Genomic DNA, 27,485 nt, shown 5'->3' with positions numbered 1-27,485 from the left:
GGGGGCACGGGGAGTGGTACTGGAAATTTAACCCAGGATATTGTACCAGTAAGCTATACCCGTGGCCCGCCCGCCCTTTTTCCTTATTCCTTTTTGTACTTTTCCCATTCTTTTCTCTCTTTCTTTCTTCCACTTTCTTTCCCTCCTTTCTCCCTCCCTCCCTTCCTTGCTCTCTCTTTCACTAGGGCACTCTACCACTTAGCTACATCCCCAACCCTTTTTATTTTTCGTCACTAAATTGCTGAGGTTGACCTGGAACTTGCAGTCCTCCTGCCTCAGCCTCCCAAGTCACTGGGATTATAGGCATGTGCCACCATACAAGGCACCAATAGAATATTTTAAAAGGAAGGAAGTTACAAGTGTACTTGTAATAACTAATGTAGAATGAGACTTAGTCAAAAAATAAATTAATTTATCATCAGGCTCCATAACCTATTAACATACTTTTATTATAAAAGACTGTTAACATCAGTTGTTAATTTCTGAACCCAGAAATGTAGGGATTGAGAACTGCTAAGGCAAAATGTCATAAAAAACTTCATTACTTTTTTTGGGGGGGTACCAGGGATTGAACCCAGGAGTGCTTAACCACAGAGCCACATCCCCAACCCTTTTTTATATTTTATTTAGAGACAGGGTCTCACTGAGTTACTTAGGACCTTGCTAAGTTTCTGAGACTGGCTTTGAACTCTCCATCCTCCTGCCTCAGCCTACCAAACCGCTGGGATTACAGGTGTGTGCCATCATGGCTGGCAACTTCATTACTTTTTATCTGCAGACATAAAACCATTATTATTGGTAACAATAGACGAAGAATAGAAGACAATTCAATAGAATTTTTTTTTTTTACTGTGATTTTCTGTCCTTTTCCTTGAAGACTAGATCTGTGCTGTCCAATAAGGTAACTACTAGCCACATGTAGCTATTGAGCACTTGGTGGCTTGTTTGAATAAATGTGTGGAGTTTTAAAACTTAGTATGAAAAAAAAAGAATATAAAATGTCTCAAATAATTTTTCATATTTATTACATGTTGAAAGGATAATATTTTGGACCTATTATATTGGGTTAAATAAAATTAACTTGACCGGTTTCTTTTCCCTTTTTCATTGTGGCAACAAAATTTTTAATTATATATATGGCTTGTATTTGTGACTTAGTCTTTTTCTCTTTTTTAGTGATAAACCAAAACTTCCTGTTTCTATAAACAATTAAGCATCACATTTGAGCTCGAGGGCCCAGTATGTGGTATTAAAAAGCCAAACTGTTCCAAGGATTCACAGTAAATAAGCAGAACCTATAGCTTCTAGTCTCATCCCTTTGTGCTCCTTCTACATTTTTATTTATGAAGTTGTAGCACTGCATTTGCCTGAACTTTAAAAAAAATTGGTAGCTAAAGCAACAGATTTTTTTGTAAATAGTCTTGTTTCTGTGCTCTAGATTTTTTTTTTATTATGAGGGTTTACAGTTTAGAATTTTTCTAATCTGTAACATGAAGACACCACTAAACTCATCTCTGACATGAAAAATCACAGGAGAAGGGAAAACCTTGAGTACTTAAAGCAGAAGTTCTCAGGTGGAGGCAGTTTTGCCCCAGGACATTTGGCAGTGTCTGGAGACAATTTTGTTTGTCAACAATTTGGGAATACTACTTGAAACTGTGTGTATAGAGGTTCCATCAATGGATAGCCCCACCAACAAGGAGTTACCCTCTGAAAATGTCAACAGTGCTGAGTTTAAAACCCCAATATAAAGTAATCTGTAAGAATACCTGTGTGTTCACTTGTAAGAATGGTAAAAGTGGGGAGGGTGGGGGGAAGCCTTTGTGGCAGATTATAGCTATTGTCATTGCCCTCATGCTGCAGCACCCTTAATTAAATAGAAAACAGTATTAAAGTAGTATACACTTTAAAAGATCTGGATTGAGTTCTACTCTGCTATATAGTAGCAGTGGGACTTTGAGCAAATTACTTTTCTGGATCTGAGACTTTTTTATCTGTTATGTTTGCTTTACCTATCTCATGAGTTTATGATAACCAAGTGAGATTTTTCATTTGATTAATATTTTAGGGTAACACATGAGACTATTATTTATAAATCTGTAAGTATTATATAGACATTAATAATTGTTGATACTTTACACACCCTTTTATCATTCAAAACTAATTTTTATTTACATTGGAGATCAAAGTAAGGGCTGGGGATATAGCTCAGTTGGTAGAGTGCTTGCCTTGCAAGCAAAAGGCCCTGGGTTCAATCCCAGCACCTCACAAAAAAAAAAAAAAGAAAGAGAGAGAGAGAGAGATCAAAGTACTTTGGTTTGACAGTATTTTATTCAGAGCTGTAATAGTTGGAAGACCCACAAAGACCAGTCACGCTAGCTCAAGAAAAAAAGAGAGCAATTGTAAGGATGTATCAGAGCTTATAGGAAGCCCAGAATGGGACCTGCTGAACATCTCTTTCTCACAGGAACTAGAATTACAAAGGAATCAGGAGGCTGATTTCACTCCTTTTTCTTCTCTCTCCTACCTCCCACAAGGGTTGATCTCTTCCATGGCATCTGCTCCTTTTCTCTGCAGATAGACTTCTCTGTGTCTTCATTTGAGTTTTGCAATGACTCATATTAACCATGCTTTTCTCAGGTTCACCACCCGTGACCAACTCAGGATTTCCCTTTATTTCTTAGGTCAAATTCCAGAGAGAAAATTGTACACTCAGCCAGACTACTTTTTTTTTTTTTTTTTTAACAGGTCTCTCTATGTATCCTAGGCTGGCCTCAAATTTCTGGGCTCAAATGATTCTCTTAACCTCAGTTTTCTGAGTGCTGGGACTACAGAGACACATAGCATGGCACTCAGCCCAACTTTTTGAGCCCAGCCCCATAGGCATTGATAGATCATTGGCCAACTTATAGATGTACAGTCTTCTTTGGTCAGCCGAGTCTGTGGATGGTTGATTTTCCCAATTGTGGGTTAAACAATTAACCCAAACCTGTTTAGTATAGGCAGTTTAATGTGGATCCATATTTTATTTTTGTTTTATTTTATGTATTTTATCTTAGCTATATGACCTTGAGCCCAGTGAAACTTTATTTATTTATTTAATTTCTTTGCATGTGCTGAGGATTGAACCAGGCTTCATGCCTGCTAGGCACATGTTCTCCATTGAACCACATCCCCAGTCCAAACCTTGCTTTTCTTAGTCACTTTTTTTCATCTCTTAAAGGTATCATTAGATCAGTGATTATTAGGGGCAAGGATTTTTTTAAGTTGACATAATAGTTGGACATATTTTGGGGCTAGGCACAGCGATACACACAGTCACTTGGAGGCTGAAAGAGGAGGATCACAGGTTTGAGGCCAGCCTCAACTTAGAGAAACCCTTTTCTCAAAAATAAAGAGGTCTGGGGATATAGTTCAGTGGCTAGGGTACTCAAAGGTTCAATCCCCATACCCCTCCAAAAAAACTCAGTCCTACCTATTTGGGGGGCATAGTGGGATATTTCTATACAGATAGAACAGAATGTGGTGATTCGATCAAAGTAATTAATGTGTCCGCCACCTCAAACATTTATCATCTCTAGGATTTTTTTTAAAGGGCTAGAGGTGTATCTCAGTGGTAGTGTATGGCTTATGCAATGATGTCCTAGGTCAATCCCCAGCATCAATATACAAATATTAATATTTTAGGTGTATTTTTTTTTAATTTGGAGAAGTCAAAGAAGAAAGCCCAAAATGATCCATTACCTTACCATACACATAGCTGTTGTATATACTTTTAAAAATGAAGGTGTATATTTAGAAAATCTATATGGTATAATTAGAAAAAATTATTAGATATCTATTTGTCCCCCCCCTGCCTCATACTAGGGATCAAACCCAGAGCCTTGTGTATGCTCTAAGACTGAGCTCATCCCCAGACCCCAGATGAAAGATTGCAAGTTCAAGGCACAACCTTGGCACTTAGACCCTGTCTCAGAATAATTAAAAAAGGGGTTAGGGATTTAGCTCAGAGATAGAGCACCCCTAGGTTCACTTCCTACGTCAGCTGGGAAAAAAAAAAAAAAAAGTCTGGGATGTAACTCACTGGTAAAGCGCTTCCCTTCCATGCATGAGGCTCTGATTTTAATCCCCAGGACTGAAGAAAAAAGAAAAATTTGAGGTTACCTGAAAATGAGGAAACATATTACTTTAGAATCTAACTATTTAGTAATATATATTTTAAAAAAAATTTGTGATAATAGGTATCAAATCTAGGGCCTCATGCATGCTAGGCAAGTGTTCTACCACTGAGCTACATCCCAAGACCCAAAATAATTTTTATTGATCAGTTCTTACCCCAGAAATCAGATGATATGAAATTTATTTTCTTTAAGAATGAGAATAAAAAGTAGCAAGCAGTTAAAAAAATAATATGAAAATTTATTTACCAAAAACTTCATATGTATTTGCAAGTGGTGAGGTAGGGCAGAATCTCTTATATAAATCAGATATTTTTCTTAAAAACCAGAGTGTCTAACAGATCTTTGAGGAAAAAGTCATCAGGATCATGTGCTTGTTATGTCTTTTATTTTCAGATTTCTTTTTGAGCCTGCAGCGTCTGTAGTATCACCTCAGTGATGATTTTGGCTTCATTACTTTTTAAAAAAATGTTTTAGTTGTAAATGGACACAGTATCTTTATTTTATTTATTTTTTATGTAGTGCTAAGGATTGAACCCAGGTCCTCATGCACACTAGGCAAGTGTTATACCATTGAGCCACAACTCCAGCCCCTGGCTTCATTTTGAATTTTTTACAATATAAAAAAACCTCTGAAAGAGTAATTTTTGAACCTTGAGTGACAATCTGCAGATAAGATTATTGCACCACTACCGCTATGTGACCCACAGAGTAGACAGTCATTCTTCAATTTTTATGGTATCATAATTCTCAAATAGGGCAGCAGTTTTTAAAAACCTTATAACAGCACAGGGCTATTATTTGAATTCTTATAGTATTATATCTAGAAAAATGATTTTGTGCTGAATGTAAGTACAGAATGTGATATCGATTGTATTATCTCCTATAGGTGACTTAAATGACCTAATGCCTGCACATACCTTCTCTCTTCCTTCCTCCCTTTTTTTTTTTTTCTTTCTCCCCCTACCTCTCTCTCTCTGTTTCTTTCTTACTGATGAACCCAGAGGTGTCCACCAATGAGCCAACCCCCAGCCATTTTAATTTTTTTATTTTGAGACAGGATCACCCGACTGGCCTTGAACTTAGGATCTTCCTTCTTCAGCCTCCAGGTAGCTGAGATTACAGGAGTATGTTACTAGCCCAGCTTTTCTCATTGCTTTTGAAGTACTTTGAAATTGAAAATGCATTTGACATTGTTTTTAAGGCATTTGTTCTTTAAAAAAAGCATACTTATACAGTAGTGTGTCAAGGAATACCTGCATACAATGGAGATGCTACTTGGGTTGATTTTCTAGGGGAAAAATAGATTTATATGCTAGCTATGCATTCAACTGTAGCTCTCCTTTTGACTGTTCCAGAGCTGCTTACTTCAACTTTGGAACAGAACATGACTGAATTAGAATGATAGACTCTTCAGATTTAGAATAAAGATCTGAGTCTGGAACCCACATTACAGCTTTATCATTTTTTATTGTAAGACTAGTAATTTCAGCTTTTTGATTTCTGTATGAATGATTTAAATCTATTTTTTGTTTTATCTAGATTGTCTTACAAGGACATGCAACTAGAGTAACTGCTAAATCTCAACAGAGTGGAGAAAAGGCATTTCAATGTAAATATGATGGATGTGGAAAATTATATACAACAGCTCATCATCTCAAGGTACATATAAGTGTTTTTATCTAGTTAATATGTATACCTAGTACTTTAAATACTAATGTGATATGCTTATAGCATTCAAATGCTTATCAGAATACTGACACATGCTCACACTCAGACACACAAAAGCCTTTTCAGACACTAGAAATTGTTAGTTCTTTAAGGGCCTGGACTGTGTTTTCTTCATCTCTATATCCCTAATGTCCTGCATATTACCTGGCACATGGGAGGTACTCTGTATATTTCAAAGCATTTAGTCAAATAGGAAATTTATATAATTATATGAGAGATATGTATAATCACTCTGATAATAGTGATTCACCAGAATCCAGCAAAAATTGCTGTTAATTTGTTCTCTCTTTTAAATTTTTGGACAAAGTATTTTTTATCTTTTTTTTTTAGTTGTAGATAGACACATACCTTTATTTTATTTATTTTCATGTGATGCTGAGGATTGAACCCAGGGCCTCACTGTGCTGGGTAAGTGCTTTACCACTCACTGAGCTACAACCCCAGCCTTTGGGCCAAATATTTATTTTAATTGTACGGGTGACCACAATGGAACATACTATGACTCATTTTATTAATATCAAAGATGTATTCAATAACTGTGTCAGGAAGTGTACACTATCATATTTGGAATAGTGACCTAGAATCCGTCTTCATTACTTGTTATTGTGTAACTGTGTAACCTTGGCATGTAATTGACTTCTTGGTCCTTCATTTTCCCCAACTATAATTGGGGAAAAACCACTCTCACAGAGTGGTTATAAGAATTAATAACGTTAATGCTTTTCATGTAAAGTACCAAGAAAATTGACCTGATATGTGGTAAATGTTCATTGAATGTTGGCCACTGTGGACCAGATACTATCATGTCCCACCTTACAAGAGGACTTCAGGGCTTAGAGAGGCAGTTGCTCATGGCCACACACACCAGGGCAGTGATGGAACCTTAACCTCGACCCAGACTCCTCTAATAGCAACCTCCACACTCTTTACATTGGTTACCTCTCCCTGCACCCTGTTCTAGTTCTCTTCGTGCATGTGGTCATGCAGATACCTTTAATCACTTGGAAAACTCAGACCTCAGACGTTCCTGTTCCTTATTAAATGAGTACTTTAAACCCATTTTGTCCCATCATCCTAGATGTGGAATGTATAGAAAAACTTAATATAAGCTGGGCATAGTGCTTCACACCTATAATCCCAGCTATTTGGAAGGCTGAAGTAGGAGGATTGCAGGTGTGAGGCCAGCCTTGGCCACTGGTAAGACCTTGTCTCAACACATAATAAAAGTGATAGGTAGAATAAAAAGTGGTAGAATGCTTGCCTAGCATGAACATGACCCTTGGTTTAATCTCCAATACTACAAAACAAACAAAATAAATTGAAATATAGTCCATAATATATAATTATGTTAAATAAGAATATGATAAAATATAGTCATATTGATTAACATAATATATGAGCTCTAAATTATTATTTCCAACCTAATTTAATATACCTCTATCAGTTTCATTGACATATTCACAGAACTGAAAGCATGGAACTTAATGGGTTAATATGTAACATTAGATCTTTACTGAGACTCATTGGGCTACAGTCTTTTTTTTTTTTTTTGGGGGGGTGCTGGGGATCGAACCCAGGGCCTTGTGCTTACAAAGCAAGCACTCTACCGACTGAGCTATCTCCCCAGCCCCCAGTCTTTTTTTTTTTTTTTTTTTTTTTTGTGGTGCTGGGGATTGAAACCAGGGCCTTGTGCACTCTACCAACTGAGCTATGTCCCCAGCCCCTTACAGTCTTTTGTTTGCTTCTCTTTGTCTTCTTCTCCTTTTTTTTTTTTTTTAAATTTTCTTTTAGGTGTCAATGAACCTTTATTTTATTATTTTATGTGGTGCTGAGAATTGAACCCAGTGCCTCACACACGCTAGGCCAAGTGCTCTGCCACAACCCAGTCCTTGTCTCTTTTTTGCAGTACTGGGAATCTAGCCCAGGATCTCACCATGCTAAGCAAAGTACTATTCCACTGAGCTATATTCCTAGCCTGGCTATAGTTTTTGTGGAAAAGTTGTCTTTATTTCTTAAAAAGTTTACCAACAAAATCATTCAGCAATAGGGGAAAAAATAGGTCTATGCTGAAGTCATTTTACGGAGGAGTGCATAGAAGAAGTGGAATCAGCTTGTATTTTTAATAACAGGTCCATGAACGGTCCACACACAGGAGACCGGCCTTATCAGTGTGAGCATCAAGGCTGTGGGAAAGCATTTGCAACAGGTAAAGAACATAAATTTTCTTGTTTCTAGATTCGATGGAGGTCAAGCAGAGATAAGCACAGGCAGAAACTGACCCCTCATCTTTGGTCAGAGAAGCACATGATCAGGTTTTCTTAACTCTTTTTTTTAAGTTGGTTTTTTTTTTGGTTTATACCTTTATTTATTTATTTTTATGTGGTGCAGAGGATTGACCCAGTGCTCACACTGCTAGGCAAGTGCTCTACCACTGAGCTACAACCCCAACCCCAAGGTTTTCTTAACTCCTTAACCTGATTGCTCTGGACCCCTTTTTTGTGTTCTTTTTTCCCTACACAGACCTGTTTCTGCCTACTCCGGTGCTTTTCACTACATGTTCTGCTTTATTTTAGCAGGAAAAATAAAAGCCAAGCTTTAAAACCTGACTGAATATTTAACATTAATACAGACCTTAGGGAACCACAAAGAACTGGAACTTAACAGTGGGACAGAGCCTGCCCAGGGACATATGTGGCAGGGCAACATGGTACCAGTCCTACTGACATTCATTTTTGTTTCTTGTCTTAGTCCAATTTTAAACTTTCGGGATATGAGTTGTGAACATATTCTAATATAATTGGGACACTTTAAAAATTATTCTTTTAGTTGTCAATGGATCTTTTTTTATTCTATTTATTTATATGTGTGCTGAGTATCCAACCCAGGGCCTCACACATGCCAGGCAAGTGCTCTACCATTGAGCCTCAATTCCAGCCCCAGTTGGGAACACTTCTTAAAAATGAAACTCACACTCTCTTCTAAATGGAGATGAAACTATTAATTTTTAGTGTGATAGTCCTGAGCCATCTATGACATTTTTAATAGTTATTCTGTTGTATATGCCTAGTATTTTATTCTTCGAATTACTATGTTTTTTCAGTACCTTAATCTCAATGTGCATGTTTAAAGGGGCATTATGTAATTAAATTTTTTTTTAAATTTTCCTTAAAGGTTATGGATTAAAAAGTCATGTCAGAACTCATACAGGAGAAAAGCCATACCGGTGTTCAGAAGATAATTGTACCAAATCTTTCAAAACGTCGGAGATCTACAGAAACATATTAGAACTCATACAGGTACCATTATAAATATTGTCATATCTACACAGGAATTCTTAATCTTCAGGGAGGGGATTTGGGGAAGGAGTATCTGGAAAAGTTTCAGGGAATCAGTATCAAGGGCTTCTCTTAAATTTTCTGAAATTCTATGCAGTTTGCTGTTTGTATTTGTATGCTTCTTACCAGGATGAGGGCCCAACACTCTCTTAGATCCTAAAAAGGGTCTGTGTTCCAAAAGAGATGAACAATGGCCCTAGACCACCATTCCTTGCCGTTTGCAGAAATTATCTGAGCAACAAGCTTATTTTCCTAGGATTACACACACCGAGTTAGTAACTTGAGAACATAACCGAAGGCACCTGGTTCTGCCTGAGTTTAGTATCAATTCTCCTGCAGTAAGCTGTTACTAAAAAAAAATAACCTGAACTCCTAATAGCCCCACAGAAAGAAGACACGTAGCCAGGTGCAGCAGTGTATGCCTGTATCCTGGGGACTTGAAGGCTGAAGGAAGAGGACCAAAAGTTCAAGACTAACCCCTACACTCAGGGAGGCCTCTCTCAAAATAAAGCTAAAAAGGACTGGGGATATAGTTCAGAGGCAGAATGCTCCTGGGTTCATTCTCAAATTAAAAAAGAACTTGTTCTTACTCCTGACATCTCTCTTTCTCTTTAAATTTCCTTATCTTCTTTTTCTAGTGGTACTTATTCTTATCCTTCTTTCACTCCCCTCTCTACCTTATGCTTGATTACTTGTGGAAACTGATACTGTAAAGATTATTGTTTTTGGTTTTTTTTGTTTTTGGTAGCAGGGATTGAGCCCAGGGGTACTTAACCACTGAGTCACATCTCCAGCCCTTTTTATTTTTTCTTTTGAGACAGGATCCCCCTAAAGTTGCTTAGGTCCTCACTAAGTTGCTGTGACTTTCTTTGAACTTACGATCCTCCTATCTCAGGATCCCGAGCCACTGGGGCTGGTATTTTAGGTATGTGCCCATGCCTGGCTTAATTATTTGTTTTGGATCACAGCTGAAAAAAAATCCAGAAACTTTTTATTAAAATTTATTTTGTAGTTGTAGATAGACAATATGCCTTTATTTTATATGTTTATTTTTATGCAGTGCTAGGGATCAAGCCCAGTGCCTCATATGTGCTAGGCAAATTCCCTGCCACTGAGCTATAGCCCTAGCCCCCAGAAACTGTTGAGAAGAGATACTATTTTAAGCTATTGATTTAGTAATATAGCATAAAATAATTTAGTTTGAGATTTTTAGTACAGGTATTTTAAACATGGTGTGATAATTGTGTCCCCAAATGTTGCAATTTTTGCACTTCCAAGTACTCTGATATAGTTTAGCAAATTTCTAGGGAGGATTCTGCTAGCTGTTAAGGTTTAGTACAAACATGATCCTAAATTTGCTTTACTTTGTAATGCTTAGGAATAGTTGTAGGTCTCATTCATGTACTTGTTTTTATTCATTGCACTGAAGGTAAGTGTTTCCAAGCTCCTACAAATTCTGTTTGGATTTGCAATATAAAGCCAATTTGTTATAGTAAAACTATGTACAACCAGTAATTTAGGTCCTAATATTAATATTGAGCAAAAATATCAGGATTATGGTTTTAGTTTTTGTTTTTTGTACCAGGAATTGTGCTCAGGGACATTTAACCACTTAGCCATATCCCCAGGCTTTTTTTTTTTTTTTTTTTTTTTTAATTTTGAGATAGGGCCTCACTAAGTTGTTGAGACTGACTTTGAACTTGGGATCCTCCTGTGTCGGCCTCCCAAATTGCTGGGTTTACAGGCGAGCATCACTGCCTGACTTGGAATTGTGCTTCTTTTGATTCATCCATCAAGCCATGTAGTCTTACACTAGTTTTAAGTTATGTTATGTTATTTATTTATTTATTTATTTATGATGGTGCCAAAGATTGAACCTAAGACCTTTTGCATGCTAGATGAGCCCTACTATTGAGCTATATACTACCAGCCCCCACACACCAGTTTTCAAATCATGACATTTTCATCATTTAAAATGTTGTAATGCATAATGTTTTAACACGGTACAATGTTGGGTTGAATAAGGGGACCAAGGAACTAGGTGATTTCAGTCAAAAAAAAATCAGGTGCTACAGAATAGTAATATATATATATAGTACAATGAACATTTTCCTAGAACAGTTGATACTTATCATAGCATGTCACTGCTGGGAAGACTTTAGAGGTCGTCTAGACTCAGAGGAGAAGGGACTTGCCCAATATGAATTCTTTTCTCCTTTCATGAACATATGGAACAAAATTCACTTGAAGAAAAGAGAAAGATTCCTGTTCCTTTTTAAATTATTTCATACTTGAGGACTGAAATCTTTTGGAATGTCTCTACCAACAGGGAAACCATAATTTCATTTGACCAAAAGAAAAATAACAGACTTACTCTATATATATATGTAGTGAAATATCTGTGTGTGTCTATAAAGATAGAGGTTTTTTCCTGCTCCAGAAGTTGTTTGCTTGAGTTCCTTATAGATAAGGGCACATAGATATTGAAAGCAAAGGCTTTTTCCTGCTTGACTATTCAAAGGACTTTTGAGTTTTCAAGGTTGTATAAAGCAAATAGGAAGGAAAGGAATATCATTGACAGAGTAGACTTTTCATTTATAAACTTGGACTGTTAGAATAGTAATATGTTTAGCAAGTATTTTGATATATATAACATGATAAGCATTAGATTTAAAAAGATTAAAAATTATTTTTCTAATTTGAAAAAAACAATGATAAAAGCATAATTTTTTTAACCAAAAAAAATTTTATTTTTCTGCCAGATAGCATAGCATAAATAAAGCAGGAAATAAGCTTTTAAAGGATTCTGGGGTTGTTCTAACTTAATCCTTATTCTTGACCCTATTTTTTTTCTTACGTATTTTTCTGACATTTCTGTGCTTTTCTCAGCTCAATTTTTAATACGCACAACTGAATAATTCCATCTTGGAGAGTCATGTAATCACTGATGAGTTTTGAATACTGCATTTTTTCTTAGTCAAATTTGTTTGGAGTGGAAAATACTTTTTCTGGGGGTGAGGAGGAAGCTTGAAAGGGAAACAACACAAGGCTTGAGTCTTGAACTTGATCCCAGGCAGAATTAAAGATGTTAATTTTTAAGATAAGTTAAAGATAAGTTTCAATTTTCTATGTATTTTTATACTATTTAATTTATTCCCCTTTGTATTTTCAGGAGAAAGACCCTTTAAGTGTCCCTTTGAAGGCTGCGGTCGATCCTTTACAACATCAAATATCAGAAAAGTGCATATTAGGACACATACAGGGAAAGACCTTATTATTGCACAGAACCAGGATGTGGGAGGGCATTCGCCAGTGCAACCAATTATAAAAATCATGTGAGGATACACACAGGTAATAATCACTAATCTTTTGCTCCTTTTTCTTTGAAGGCTTAGTTTAATCCTGCTGCTTTTAGAAATAATATCTAGCTAATATCTTCCTTTCTTTTTTTTTTTTTTGCGGTGATGGGGATTGAACCCAGGGCCTTGTGCTTGCAAGGCAAGCACTCTACCAACTGAGCTATATCCCCAGCCCTGATATCTTCCTTTCTTTCTACCAGTTAGCATGGGAGGAAAAAAGTTAAACAACTTTAAAAATTTTCAACTTAACCATTTTTTTGCATGTTCATTTATCCAACAATTATTGACATCTGTTGTGAGTTCTTCTACCAGGCACCACAGATTCAGAGACAGATAAGACATTATCAAGTGCAGTCTAGTAGGGGAGAGATAGTGGACACAGACTTGCTGAAACAAACTTTTAAGGGATTCTGGGGTTGTTCTAACTTAATGTAAATAAGATGCTATGGGAGCAGAGGCAGGAACAGTCATTTCTGCAGGAATGGGAAGAACGTTTCTGAAAGACTTTACTGGGGAACTTGACTTTAGATTGAATCCTGCAGTTTTCCAAGTAGATTATTCCTTGCAGGGGAAATATAATGGGTATAGGCACAAAGATATGAAAAAGCATGATATTGAATCTGTATAACTAGAGCCATAGAAGTACACGTAGAAGACTTGTCACAAGCAAAGTGGGAGGACTAGTCAGGGACTTGTGTGTTGTTGATGTCATGGTAAGGAGTTTTCTTTCTTTTTTTTTTGTTTATTGTAAACAAATGGAATACATGTTGTTCTTTTACATGGAGTAAAGGCATACGATTTGTGTAATCATAAATTACATAGGGTAATGTTGTTTTGATTCGTTCTATTATTTTTTTCCCATTCCCCCCACCCCTCTTTTCCCTCTGAGGATGTTTCTTAAATTGACTCTTGTGGAGCTTGTAGGGGTAGAAAAGGAGGAATGATCTGTGGATACAGTCACCAGTACTGGGGATTGAAACCAGGGGTGCTCTAATGGTGTACAACATTCCCAGCCCTCTTTTTTTTTTTTAAAGTGAGACAGGGTCTCACTTAGTTGCCCAGGCTGACTTTGAACTTGTGATTCTACTGCCTAAGCCTCCCAAGTCACTGGGGTTATAGGTGTGCAGCACCATGCTTGACTTCTTTTTTTTTTAATTTTTTTTTTATTTATTTTTTATTTTTCTAATTAGTTATACATGAATGTAGAGTGCATTTTGACACATCATGCATAAATGGACTATAACTTCTCATTCTTATGGTTGTACATGATGTAGAGTTACACAGGTTGTCCAATCATACATGCACATACATAGGGTAATAATGTCTGATTCATTCTGCTATCATTTCTAACCCCATGCCCCCTCCCCTCCCTTCACTCCCCTCTGTCTAGTTCAGAATACCTCTATTCTCTCCCCAACTCCACCCTTTATTGTGAATTATCATTTGCATATCAGAGAAAACATTTGACCTTTGGTTCTTTGGGATTGGCTTATTTTGCTTAGCATAATATTCTCCATTTCCATTCATTTACCGGCAAATGCTATAATTTCATTCTTCCTTAAGGCTGAATAATATTCCATTGTGTATATATACCATAGTTTCTTTATCCATTCATCTGTTGAAGGGCACCTGGGGTTCCATAGGTTAGCAACTATGAATTGAGCTGCTGTAAACATTTGACTTCTTTTTTAATAAACAGCTATAATGAGATAAAATTCACATACTAGACATTTATCCATTTAAAGCATATGATTCCCAGACATGGTGATGCATGCTTGTAATCCCAGTCACTCAGGAGACTGAAGCAGAGGATTGCAAGTTGAAGACCAGCCTCAGGAACTTAGTGAAGCCCTAAGTAACTTAGCAAGATCCTGTTTCAAAATAAAACATTTAAAAGGCCTGGGAAATGGTGGGAAGAGAGAGAGAAAAAAAAAAAAAGTGCTGGGGCTGTAACCTGGCAGTAGAGCACCCCCTGGATTTAATCCCCAATATAAAAAACAAACAACCAACCAGGAGTGTAATTATTGGGTCAAATGGTTACTCTGTTTTTTAACTTTTGAGGAACTGCCAAACTGTTTTCTTGAAGTAGCTGTGCCATTTTACAGTCTCTATGTAAGATGCATTTTACAGTCTGCAACGTAAGATGCTTCCATTTGATCCACACCTGATAGTTATCTTTTTTGATTATAGCTTTCCTAGTGTGTGTGATGTCTTTTAATTTGCATTTTCCTGATGGCTAATGATGTTAAGCATCTTTTTATGTGCTTATTGGCTATTTGTATATCTTCTTTGGAGAAATATCTTTTCAAATTCTTTGGCTTTTTAAAATTGGATTGTCTTTTCATTGGGTTGTAAGGATTATTTATTATTCTGGATACAAGTCTTTATCAGACAGAATTGCAGGTATTTTTTTTTTTCCATTCTGTGGTTTGTCTTTTCAATTTCTTCATGGTATTGTTTATAGCATAAAAGTGGTTTGTTTTGTTTTTTTTTTTTTTTCTTGTGGTGCTGGGACTCAAACATAGGGCCTCAAGCACACTAGCAAACACCTTACCACTGAGCTAGATGCCCCACCTGTTTTATTTTTATATCGAAACAGGGTCCCATTAAATTACTCAGGCTGGTCTTGAAGGTGTGATCTCCCACCTAAACCTCCTCAGTAGCTGGGATTACAGGCATGTACCATGACACCTTTTTTTTTTTTTTTTTTTTTTTTTCTTTTTTTGAGGCAAGGTCTTTCTGTGTTGCCCTGGCTGGTCTACAACTTCTGGGCTCAAGTAATCATCCCACCTTATAGAACTGAGTAACTGGGACTATAGGTGCCTGCCTGCAGTTTTTAATTCTGATGCTCTATTTTGTGAATATATTTTTACTGGGTATATAAATGGAAAGACAAAATGCTGGGGGGTAGGGCAGGATGTATAAGAATTCTTTGAGAATATTTTTAAGTAAACCTTTTAATCTAGTGCAGTTTTAGATTTATAAAATTATTGCCTAAGTAGTACATAGAGTTCTTATGAACCCCACATCAGTTTCTTCTAATATTCTTTAAGATAATATATTTTACTAATGTGATCCTACAATATGTACAATCAGAAAAATGAGAAATTATACTCCATTTATGTATGATTTATCAAAATGTATAAATGCATTCTGTTGTCATGTACAACTAATTAAAACAAATTTTAAAAATTTAAAAAATGTTTAAAGGGCAAAAAAAGAAATTTTATTACTATTAGTGCACCAGTATGGTTATTTGATTATTAACTAAATGCTGTACTCTATTTAGAGATTTCCTTAGTTTGTCCCTAATGTCCACTTTCTGTTCCAGGATACTATATTACATTTAGTAGTCATATCTGGTTGGTCTCCTCTAGGTTATGACAGTTTCTCAGACTTTCCTTATTTTTAGTAACCTTGACAATTTTGAGGATTACTAGTCAAGTATTTTGTAGCATGTCCCTTGATTGGGGTTCATCTGACATTTTGCTCATTAACGTGTGTGTGTGTGTGTGTGTGTGTGTGTGTTACTGGGGACTGAATCCAGGGCACTCTACCACTGAACTACAACTCAACTGTTTTTGTTTTGAGACAGGGTCTCACTAAGTTGCCCAGGCTCGCCTTACATTCTTCTCCCTCAACTTCCTTAGTTGCTAGGATTATAGATGTGCACTATTATATCTGGTGAAAAATTTTTTTTTTAATTTATTTTTTTTTATTATAAAATTGTAAACAAATGGGATACATGTTGTTTCTCTGTCTGTACATGGCGTAAAGGCATACCATTTGTGTAATCATAAATCTACATAGGGTAATGTTGTTTGTGGTGAAAATTTTTAATGTGTTGTTTTTACTACTGTGTTATAAAATTAGAAGATATTTTTACAGAATGGAACTTCAGTTAGCATTTCTCAGACCCTTGGGGATCCTTGGAAAAAATTTTAGGGAACCTCTTTCCTTTAAAAAGGGTATATTGGCAAGTTTGAGTACTGTTATGGGCAGGGGGAAAATCTTATGAGAATTTAAAGCAAATTTGTGGGCTGGCATTGTGACTCAGTGGTAGAGCACTTGCCTAGCATGTGTGAGGCAGTGGGTTCGATTCTCAGCACCACAACAAAATAAATAAATAAAGGTTCATCAACAACTAATAAAAATATTTAAAAAAATAAATTTGCTTCTTTTTTTGGGGGAAAAAAAAAAGGCCCTCAAGGAATCATACAGAAAGACAGTAAAAGGCCTGGCACGGTGGCATACATCTGTAAATGCAGCAATTAGGGAGGCTGAGGTAGAAGGACTATAAGTTCGAGGCCAGCCTCAACAACTTAGTGACACCCTATGCAACTTAAAAAGATGCTGTCTCAAAAGAAAAAATAAAATGAACTAAATATGTAGCTTAGTGGTAAAGTGCCTTTGGGTTCAATCTCAGGTACCAAAAAAAAAAAAAAAAGATATTAAAGGGAAATGAGACCACGAACAAGGAGGCTAATTAAGGACTGTTAAATATTCCAAATGAAGGCTGGGGATGATGTAGCTCAGTGCCCAGGATATTCAAGGCCCTGGATTTGATCCCTAGCACTGTATATATAAAATGAATGAGATGGAGAAGGGTATAAATGAAACACATTGAGGAGATATTGACAAAGGACTTAGTGTTCAAGTTAATCATAGAGAACAGAAAAGAGGGATTGTACCTTGAATAATAGGTTAGGTGATAATGCTAAAATGGGGAAGGACAGGTTGGAAAGGGAAGATAATGGAGTCTGTAGGTATCCCTCATTACTCTATATTTGCTATAATCTGCACAATTTTTACTTAAAATCCAAATTGAAAACCCCCTATAATGAATTTACTTGTACATGGATTTTTCCATGAAAAGAGGAAAATTTAAGTTTCATGTAAGTCTTTATTTCTGTTAGTCTGAGTGAGAGAACATAGCACTGAAGTCATTTCTAATATAATCATATTTCATGTAAGTGTATTATGCATAATTGCTATCTGCTTCCCTACATTAAATTAAAATGTCTAAGAAATTGGAAAACCTGTGAAAATCTAAGAAGCCTAGAAAAGAAAGCTATGTATGAGGAAAAAAAATTGCATTTGCTAATATAATTTGCATTTCTTTTGTATCTTTAAGGTATTCACTTTAAAATTATAATAAAATATAGAAGGAAAACAAAATTCCTCTCTAATACTATACTGTTTATTAAATCTAAATATATACCCACTGATGTCTTTTTTTTCCCTGTAGCTTCATTGAGATAAAATTGAAGTACAATAAAATATGTATTTTTTAAATATTTTTTTTAGTCGTCAATGGACCTTTATTTTACTTATTTATATGCAGTGCTGAGAATCAAACCTAGTGCCTCACACATGCCAGGCAAGTACTCTACCACTGAACCACAACCCCAGCCCAATTCACATATTTGAAGTATGCAATTTGATCAGTTTTGACATGTATGTAACCAATAAAATCAATATAAAAAACATTGTCATTACTTTTTTTTAAATTTCAAATCATGCAGGCATGATTTATTACATTAGAAATCAATCACCTTAAGATATATAGAACCCCACCCCCACATGTCAACTATTTCAGAATTAAATAGCAGACTTATAAATATCTTGGAGGTCAAGGAAAAAGGCACAAGAAAAATAAATAAAAAGTACTTTGAACTAAGTGATAATAAAAGCTTAAAATATTAGGATCTCTGGGATGAAACAGTACTCAGATGAACATTTATAACTTAAAGTACTTGTATCAGAAAGAAGCTAGGTTAACAATCAAATTATTTTCAAATTATGTAGGAAGGAAAAAAATTAGGAGTAGAAATATATGAAACAAGAAATAATACAGCTAAAATTTGATAAAAATCAAGTCTAATCAAGGAAAAAGCAAGAACACAAAAATTAATATCAATGGAAAGAGGGCTATCAAAATAATCCTACATATGCTAAAAGTATATTAAGGTAATGTTACAATTTTATGCCAATATATGTGATAACTTATATAACATGGTTTGTATTAGAGAAGGATCCATATGCTGCTGAGAAGATAGTGTTTTCAGTCACTGATGGATGAAATATTTTATGTATGTCTGTTAAGTCTAAATTATCAATTATATTTTTTACTTCTACAACTTCTTTATTTAGTTTTTGTTTGGAGGATCTGTCCAGTGGTGACAGAGGCATGCTAAAGTTACCCAGTATTATTGTATTGTGATCTACTGATTCTTGAAATTGAGAAGGATTTATTTGATGTTCATAGACACTCCATTGGGCCATAAATATTTATAACCATTATGTCTTATTGATGATTCCTTAAGCAGTATGAAATGGCCTTGTTTGTCCCTTCTGATTAACTTTGACTTAAAGTCCACTTTATCTGATATGAGGATAGAAATCCCTGCTTCTTTACACGATCCATGTGAGTGATTTTTTTTCCCATCCTTTCACCTTCAGTCTGGATTTCTTTGCCTATTAGGTGAGTCTCTTGGAGATAGCATATTGTTGGGTCTTGGTTTTAATCTAATCTGCCAGTCTGTGTCTTTTAATTGATAAGGTTAGGCTATTAACATTCAAGGTTGTTATTGAGATATGATTTATATTCCCTCTAATTTTGTCTTATTTCTAGTTTTTAAATTGAAATAGTTTCTCCTTTAATTGACTATTCCTTCAGTGTAGTTCCTCCTTTTGCTAGTTTTCACTTTTTTTTTTCATTTTGTCTTCATGGAATATTTTGTTGAGAATGTTCTCTGCTGGAGGCTTTCTAGTTGTGAATTCTTTTAACTTTTGTTTATCATGGAAGGTTTTTATTTCATCTTCAAATCTGAAGCTTAATTTTGCTGGATAGATGATTTTTGGTTGGCATCCATTTTCTTTCAGAACTTGATATATGTTATTTCAGGACCTCCTAGCTTTGAGTGTCTGGGTTGAAAACTCAGCTGAGATCTGAATTGGTTTCCCCCTGTATGTGTAGATAACTGATGTTTTAAGTACTTCTTATTAAGCAGACATTCTTGGTACATTATAAAACAGGTACCTAAAAGCCTTTCTGTGATATTTGGAGAAATTGGCTGAGATTTTTGGAGGGGCCAGGAAAACATCATTTTTCCCACTTAAAGCAATGGAATATAGTTTATGTGAAAGTTTGTCATTTAGTGTTTTATAGGCAAGTTAGATTTTCTTTTTGTGGGGGCTTACTGGTAATTGAACCCAGGAGTGCTTTACCACTAAGTTGCTAAGGCTGGCCTTGAACTTGTGATCCTCCTGCCTCAGCCTCCCAGGTTGCTGGGATTACGGGCATACACTACCATGCCAAGCAGCAAATTAAATTCTGATAAGAGAGAGGCATACATGAAATTTGACCCTAGTGACCAGTGATTCTGGAATGTTTAGTTAGAGCAGTGCTAATGAGGCTGCACAATAGATTTTTCTTTTTAAAAAGAGACTAATTCCCTATATCCTCTCTGTATTGATTCTGACCTAATTATATTGGAATGGGCCCAGGCATCAGGATATGTTAAAAGCTTTTAAGATCTTTTGTATGTAGACATAGTTGAGAATCACTATAAGCAGTTATAAATATTAATCTGAACTAAGAGGTAGGTCTGGGCTGAAAGAAAAGATGAACTGATGGTCAAATGATAGTAATTGCCCAATGCTATATCCAGTCCTCCCACCCCCACCCCGTGCTGGGGATTTGAACCCAGGGCCTTGTGCTTGTGAGGCAAACACTCTACCAACTGAGCTATATCCCCAGCCCTTGCCTAATGCTATAAATGGAGTATAAATATTCAGGAATAGAGCTGGGATGTAGCTCAGTGGTAGAGCCTAACATGCCTGAAGTCCTGGGTTTGAATCCAGCATCACCCACCCTCCACCCCTCCAGCACACACCAGAAACATAAAATGCAATCCATCATGAAGGTTAATTATCAGGTGACCCATGTGAAGCCATGCAACTAGCCGAAAGGAACTCAAAAACTCAAGCAAAGTCTCTCTCTCTCTCTCTCTCTCTCTCTCTCTCTCCCCCCTTCCTTCCTTCCCTCTCCTTTCCTGCCTCCCTCCCTCTCCCTCTCTATTTTTTGGGTGTGGGTGTACTGGGAATTGGCCCCAGAGGTACTTTACCACTGAGCTACATCCCCAGTCCCCAGTTCTTTATTTTTTATTTTGAATAGCATCTCACTAACTTGAATTTTCCATCTTCCAACCTCAGCCTCAAGTTGCTGGGATTTTGTGTCACTCTATCCTGCTCCATTCACTTTTTGGCTGTTGTTTGGTGTCACCTAGTGGTGATTTCTGCTCTCAGTTGAAAATTGGCTGATTTTCCAAGTTGAAATTGACTGCCACTTTCCTGCCTAGGAAATCTACTTCCACTTCCCTTTCCCTCACTACATCTTCCCTATAACCATCCACCAAGATAAGAACTTAATACTGTCTCCTTTGAAAATGGATGTTGGGAAGAGGACAGGAAACCATCTTCCATTAGTTTCCTGTCTAAAACTTAAAATTGTATTATTTTATTTATTTATTTATTTTAATTTTTTGTAGTTGTAGATAGACAGACTGCCTTTATTTTGTTTATTTTTATGTGGTGCTGAGGATCCAACCCAGTACCTCACACATGCTAGGCAAGTGCTCTGCTACTGAGTTACAGCCCCAGGCCCAACATTGTATTATTTTAGTGAGAGATTTTACTGTGGGTGGTATTACTGTGGTTAAAGTCATGGGAAAAAAATGCAGTTAAACAAGGAAGTTATAAGAATTAACTGGAACATGCATCTCTATGCTTGCGTGCACATCAGAAATGAAGAGTTTACACTAATACTTCCAATTCCAGTTCATCCCACAGGGCTCTTCCTCCCCATTCCATATTTGTGTGATCTTCCACACTGAGAACCCTGGGTTCTATAACATTGAAATATTTACTCATTTTCTGTCTTTAATTATAGCTATAATAGTTTTAGTATCACTTCACTCATACCACTACAATGCACAAGCCTACTGAAGAGTTCAAGGTTTTTTGCAATTCTTCCCCTCATCCTTGCCACCTAGCCCAAGATTGAGGGTATTAGTTAAATATTATATATAAAATATTAGTTAAATACTATATGTAAAAGTTACTTGAGGTGCTGGGGCATGGCTCAGCAGCAGAGTGCTTGCCTACCACATGTGAGGCACTGGGTTTGGTCCTTAGCTCCATATAACAAATAAAGGCATTCTGTCCATCTACCACTACAGGGAAAAAAAAAAAAAGTTACTTGGAAATAATTTATTTTCCCCATGCCCCAGCCCTTTCAGTGTGGATAAAAGTATTCATTTAAATGATATTTAGGTTAATTTTTTCCAGTTTGCTTTCAGTTTTAGGTCCCTATACCACCACATACTAGCATTATCTAGATATTTTATGACATTAAGTAATTATTTTTAATTTTATTTACATTTTGTTTAAAAATAACAGAACCCATCTTTCAAATACATAATCCCACACACTTACTGATAATATGGAATTTATCTGGAACTGTTTCAGAACAATCCTGGGTAGAAAGAAGGGAGAAATATGTACTAAATAGATGAAATAATAAAGGTCATGAGTTAATAGTTGAAGCTGAGTGATTGGTACATGGAGTTTTGTTATACCGTTTCTCTACTTTTGTGTAAGTTTGGAATTTTCCATAATAAAAGGTTCTAAAAATATGTACTGCTCATAGTGTTTTCAGATTGTTCCATAAAATAGGAATTAATAGGTTTTACTTCCATTTGTCCTGCCTACTTGCTATTGGTTAATAAAGAATAGCTTTTGATTATATCTATGAAGTCGAGTGAAGTTAAAACATAGATATCCTTTTAGATGTATTTAGATATATAGTTGAATATTGACATGTCCAACTTGTCCATAGACTTTTTAGAAAATTCCTTTTCATTATCTTTATAAAACATTTTGGGTAAACTGCGTTAGTTATAATAATACTTGCATTTGTTATTATTAGTATAGTATTAATAAATACCTATCTAGTTACAGGAAACAATAAATTATAGTTTCATCAAAGTTAGAGTTAAACTGGGTAGCAACTTTATCCTTAATTTTCTCATCTCTTGGAATTAAGGGAACATTGGGATTTATGCTCAAGGACAACACTCAGGATGTAGACTACCTTTTGAGCCAAGTCAAAATCATAGTTATGGAGTTTTTCCCTTATGTGCTGCCTAGCTTATGGCAGGATATGAAAGGATTTGGCAAGCTTTATGTGTGTATGTTGCTATGTTGGGTAAGCACTTCATTACTGATCCCCAGCCCAGATTTGGAACTGTTTATGTTTAGAGGTCCTCCACCCCATAATGGAATAAGTTTGTCTACCTATGTAAAATATGACATTTTTGTGTGCTCTTCTTTTCTTAGGGGAAAAGCCATATGTTTGTACAGTTCCTGGGTGTGACAAAAGGTTTACAGAATATTCTAGTTTGTACAAACACCATGTCGTTCACACTCACTCCAAACCATACAACTGTAATCACTGTGGTAAGACATACAAGCAGATCTCCACGCTGGCTATGCACAAACGGACAGCCCACAATGACACTGAGCCCATTGAGGAGGAGCAAGAAGCCTTCTTTGAGCCTCCCCCAGGTGAGGTTGTTGTCCGTTATATCTGTTTCTGAGTTTGAGAATCAAAGAACTATGAATATAATTGATGATTCGTAACATTTTCTCAAATCATAAAGTTTCATTTATATAATCACACAAACATACAATTTGTAATTGTGAAAAGTACTATTGAAGAAAGGTACTAGAGCTCTGGGTTGTGAAGAGAAGAACTTGGTCTTATCTGGGAGGGTGTAGGTTTCCCTGAGGAAATGGTGTTTGGAGAGGATCTGGAGGGTGATCTTCACGTAGGCTTAACTAGGTGAGAAGCAGGGGTTGCGGGGAAGGGAAACAGCAAAGACGAGAACTTTCAAGTAGAGGGCATTCAAAAAGCAGTGAGATTGGAAAGAGCAAAGTAAATTAAAGATAACTGAAAGAAGCCTGGTCAGGGTGGTGGTTCTGCCTGGGAATGTGATCTGAAGTGAGGCTGGAGAGTGAAGTAGGGGCAGCTAGATGATTTGGGTTCAATAAGGATTTTGGTCTTAATGGTAAGATTAGAGAAGTGCTCCAAATAATTCTTCATTAATTCAGGTGCTATTAGGTATATTGCAAGAAACAAAATAACTCATTTCAATAAGCAAAAAACTTTGAAAAAATATTTTAAAGAATTACATTCAGCTGACTGCAGTGGCACATGCTTGTAATCCCAGCGGCTTGGGAGACTGAGACAGGAGAATAGCTAGTTCAAAGCCAGCCTGAGCAATGGCAAGATGCTAAGCAACTCAGTGAGACCTGTCTCTGAATAAAATACAAAATAGGGCTGGGGATGTGACTTAGTGGTCGAGTGCCTCTGAGTTCAATCCCTGGTACCCAAAAAGAAAAAAAGAAAAAAATTACATTTAGTGATTTCAGTTAAATAATTAAGCAGAGGAAAAGAGGTAAAGTGGGTTTTTGTCAAACACAAAGCAAAACATAGGTTGTATTACCATTTCATTTAGTACTTCCTAAATGAAATAAGTAAATTTGAAAATTTGAAGACATCTTTTCACATTTTTAAAATATTTAAAAATATTTGGTCGAAAAAGTTGTTTGGAGATATCAGGAAAGAATAATCACCTGTTCAAATGATTTCTTGAAATTCTATTTTTTCCTTTCAGGTATTTGTCAGGTGATAGTATGAAAACAATTCCTTCAATCTTGAGTCCTGAGTTATTTTCAAGCCAAAACATTGCAACTATGCATAGTTAGATGTTATAACACTTAAGGAGATATTGGTCAAAGGGTGCAAAATTTTAGTTAGGAGAAATAAGTTCTGACAATCTATTGTATAGCATGGTGGCAACAGTTAATAGTAATGTACTGTATACTTGAAAAGTTCCAAGAAGAAAGAAGTAAATAGATACTACCACTGCTCAATCTAGTTAGAAAACAGGTTTTAATGATGTCAAACTCTTACACTTTTTAAGCCCTTAATCTCTTTCTTTCTTCGTCGTACCCCCCCCCCCCAAGGTACCAGAAATTGACCCTAGGGGTGCTCTACCACTGACTATACCCCATTTCTTTTTATTTTTTGAGATAGGGTCAAGATAAGTTGCCAAAGCTATCCTCAAACTTGCAATTCTGTCTCAGAATCCTGAATCCCTGGGATTACAGGCGTGTATCACCATGCTTGGTCTTTAAAATCTTTCTTATATGTTAATATTTCATATTATTAGAAATTCCTGGGTTTTTTTCCAGTACTGAGAATTGAATCCACTGAGCTACATTTCTAGTCCTCTTAAATTTTGAGACAGGACCTCCCTAAATTGCAGAGGCTGGCTTGAACTTGTGATTACTTAGTTTTTTTAGAAAATCTAAACTCTGTTGGGGCACAGTAGCTAAAGCCTGTAAACCAGCAACTCTGGAGGCTGAGGCAGAAGGATTGCAAGTTTAAGGCCACCTTCAACAATTTAGTGAGGAGGCCCGAAGCAATTTAGTGAGACCCTGTCTTAAAATTTAAAACAAAAAAAAAGGGCTGGGGATGTTGCTCAGTGGTAAAGCACCCCTGGGTTCAATCTGTAGTACAAAAAGAAAGAAGGAAAAGGAAAGGAAAAGAAGGAAGGAAGAAAGAAAGAGAGAGGAGAAAGAGGGGAGGGGAGAATTCTTTTCTAAGAATAAGTTTAGAATTGTTTCCTTTCACATGGTTCCCTGGGTTTGTAACCGATTGGAATAATGGTATATAAATAGCTGTGGAACAAGAACAAAAAAGAATGAAGTCATGCTATCATGGAAATGGTACCTTGATGACTATAGCCATGTGTATGCATGCATCAACCTACTGTCTTTGGGAAGACTTGTAGAGTACTTCTTTAAAAAAAAAAAAAAAAATATATATATATATATAAATATATATATAATATTTATATATATTAATATATATAAATATATATATTATAAATATATATATATTTATATATATTTTTTAGTTGTAGATGGACACAATACCTCTATGTTTTTATTTATTTATTTTTATGTGGTGCTGAGGATTGAACCCAGGGCCTTACCATGTGCTGGGTGAGTTCTGTACCTCTGAGCTACAACCCCAGCCCTAGAGTACTTCTTTGAAGGGAAAATATTTTTTTGCTTTCTTTCTCGCTTCATGTGAGGTGGAAAATGTTGCAAGAATAGAGATCAGTAATCTCCCTGGTTGCCAAGTATAGTAGTAATGACTTAAAACTGCTGTTTACTTGCTAGTTCTTTGTAAAATAAAAAGAAGTGAGGAGGTTCCTTTTCTATTACTTCTTAAATGATTAACCTCACCCAGTCATTACATTGGCTTTACACAATGATGTCATTGTTTACTGATAAGTTACAATCAGTCACTTGTGTTAAAGACTAAGTCAGTAGATTGTGTTTGCAAACTATGCTCGTTTTGTGGTTAATGTTTATGAAGATTCTTCTATTACTTTTATGACTTGTTTTGTTTTTTTTTTAGTTATACATGACAGTAGAATGTATTTTGACGTTTTGTACATACATGGAATATAACTTCCCATTCTTGTACTTGTACATGATGTGGAATTATACTGGTCCTTTCTTCATACGCACACACACACACACACATATATAATATATTTTAATATTTTAGTTGTAGATGGACACAGTACATTTATTTTATTTATTTATTTTTTTGTGGTGCTAAACATCAAACCAGTTCCTCACATGTACTAGGCAAGTGCTCTACCACTGAGCCACAACCCTAGCCCCTGGTTGTGTATTCATATATAAACATAGGAAAGTTATGTCCAAAGTTATGTCATTCCTATTCTCACCCCGCTCCCCAACTTGTATGACCTCTTAAGTGACTCCAAGAACTTAGTGCATTCTTGCTGTATTGAATGATTATTTGCTAGTCTTTCTGTAGAGTTTCTCCCCTCCCTTCCCCAACACATATGCACAGTATCACATAATTATTCCAACTAAGAATTAAAAAGAGGTCCCTAAAAATTAGAAAACTTAAATTTGATGGGAAAGGTTTGATTTGGTCTGATACGATTTGGTTTGGCTTTGAAAAAGTACAGGTGGAGGAAGTAGAAGGAGGTCCTAGAAACCTTTGTAATGATTTAGAATATACTATATATAAATTTTATATAATTTTCTCTTTAATATTTAAAATAGTCTCAGTTTTCTTAACAGTTTAGTTGGTTATAATAAAGTCATTTTATTTATTTATTTTCAAACAGGTCAAGGTGAAGAAGTTCTTAAAGGGTCCCAGATCACATATGTTACAGGTGTAGAAGGAGATGATGTTGTATCCACACAAGTAGCCACAGTAACCCAGTCTGGGTTGAGTCAACAAGTTACACTCATATCCCAGGATGGGACCCAGCATGTAAGTATCTACCAAAAGCTAATCAAGTTAAATCATATTTCTTTTCAACAGGGTTTGAAAGACAGTTCAGGTTCTCATTAAAGAAAGCTTGAAATGTCAAGGAACAAAAGGTTGAATTTCAACCTGTAGGCAGGCAGTAACGTATCTCCTGCTGAAAGAGATTACATGCAGTGTGTTTAGTAGAGAGAGAATGTTTCCGTCCCTGTAAAATCTGAATGGTGTGTTACTGGTATAGCTCAAAGGTGAGGGGTGATTAAGGTCAGAACCACAAGGAAACTGAGGGCTTGAAAAGTAATGGATCCATTGAAGCATAGATCTGAGAAGGGATAGATTTGGTGGCTAATTAGGTCCAAGAGATGAGACTCAGAAAACAGCAGAGGTTGGCTGAGGTGAGCAGGATATGATGGACTCATTAAAAGATCCTGGG

The 27,485-nt window shown here is 36.0% G+C and overlaps 1 protein-coding gene across 1 annotated transcript in view; it reads left to right on the top strand.

Annotated features, from left to right (window-relative positions):
• Znf143 (zinc finger protein 143) overlaps positions 1 to 27,485 on the top strand; it is a 67,932-nt gene that overhangs the window by 18,771 nt on the left and 21,676 nt on the right. The window contains 9 exon segments of the mRNA XM_047519072.1: positions 5,721 to 5,840; positions 8,039 to 8,053; positions 8,055 to 8,115; positions 9,081 to 9,167; positions 9,170 to 9,205; positions 12,417 to 12,506; positions 12,509 to 12,595; positions 23,005 to 23,232; positions 26,910 to 27,058. Of these exon segments, the coding sequence (XP_047375028.1) occupies positions 5,721 to 5,840; positions 8,039 to 8,053; positions 8,055 to 8,115; positions 9,081 to 9,167; positions 9,170 to 9,205; positions 12,417 to 12,506; positions 12,509 to 12,595; positions 23,005 to 23,232; positions 26,910 to 27,058 (873 nt within the window).

This window comes from Sciurus carolinensis, chromosome 11 (assembly GCF_902686445.1).
Source record: "Sciurus carolinensis chromosome 11, mSciCar1.2, whole genome shotgun sequence".
In the NCBI taxonomy this organism is placed as follows: domain Eukaryota; kingdom Metazoa; phylum Chordata; class Mammalia; order Rodentia; family Sciuridae; genus Sciurus; species Sciurus carolinensis.
This window is presented reverse-complemented; position numbering and strand designations above follow the sequence as displayed.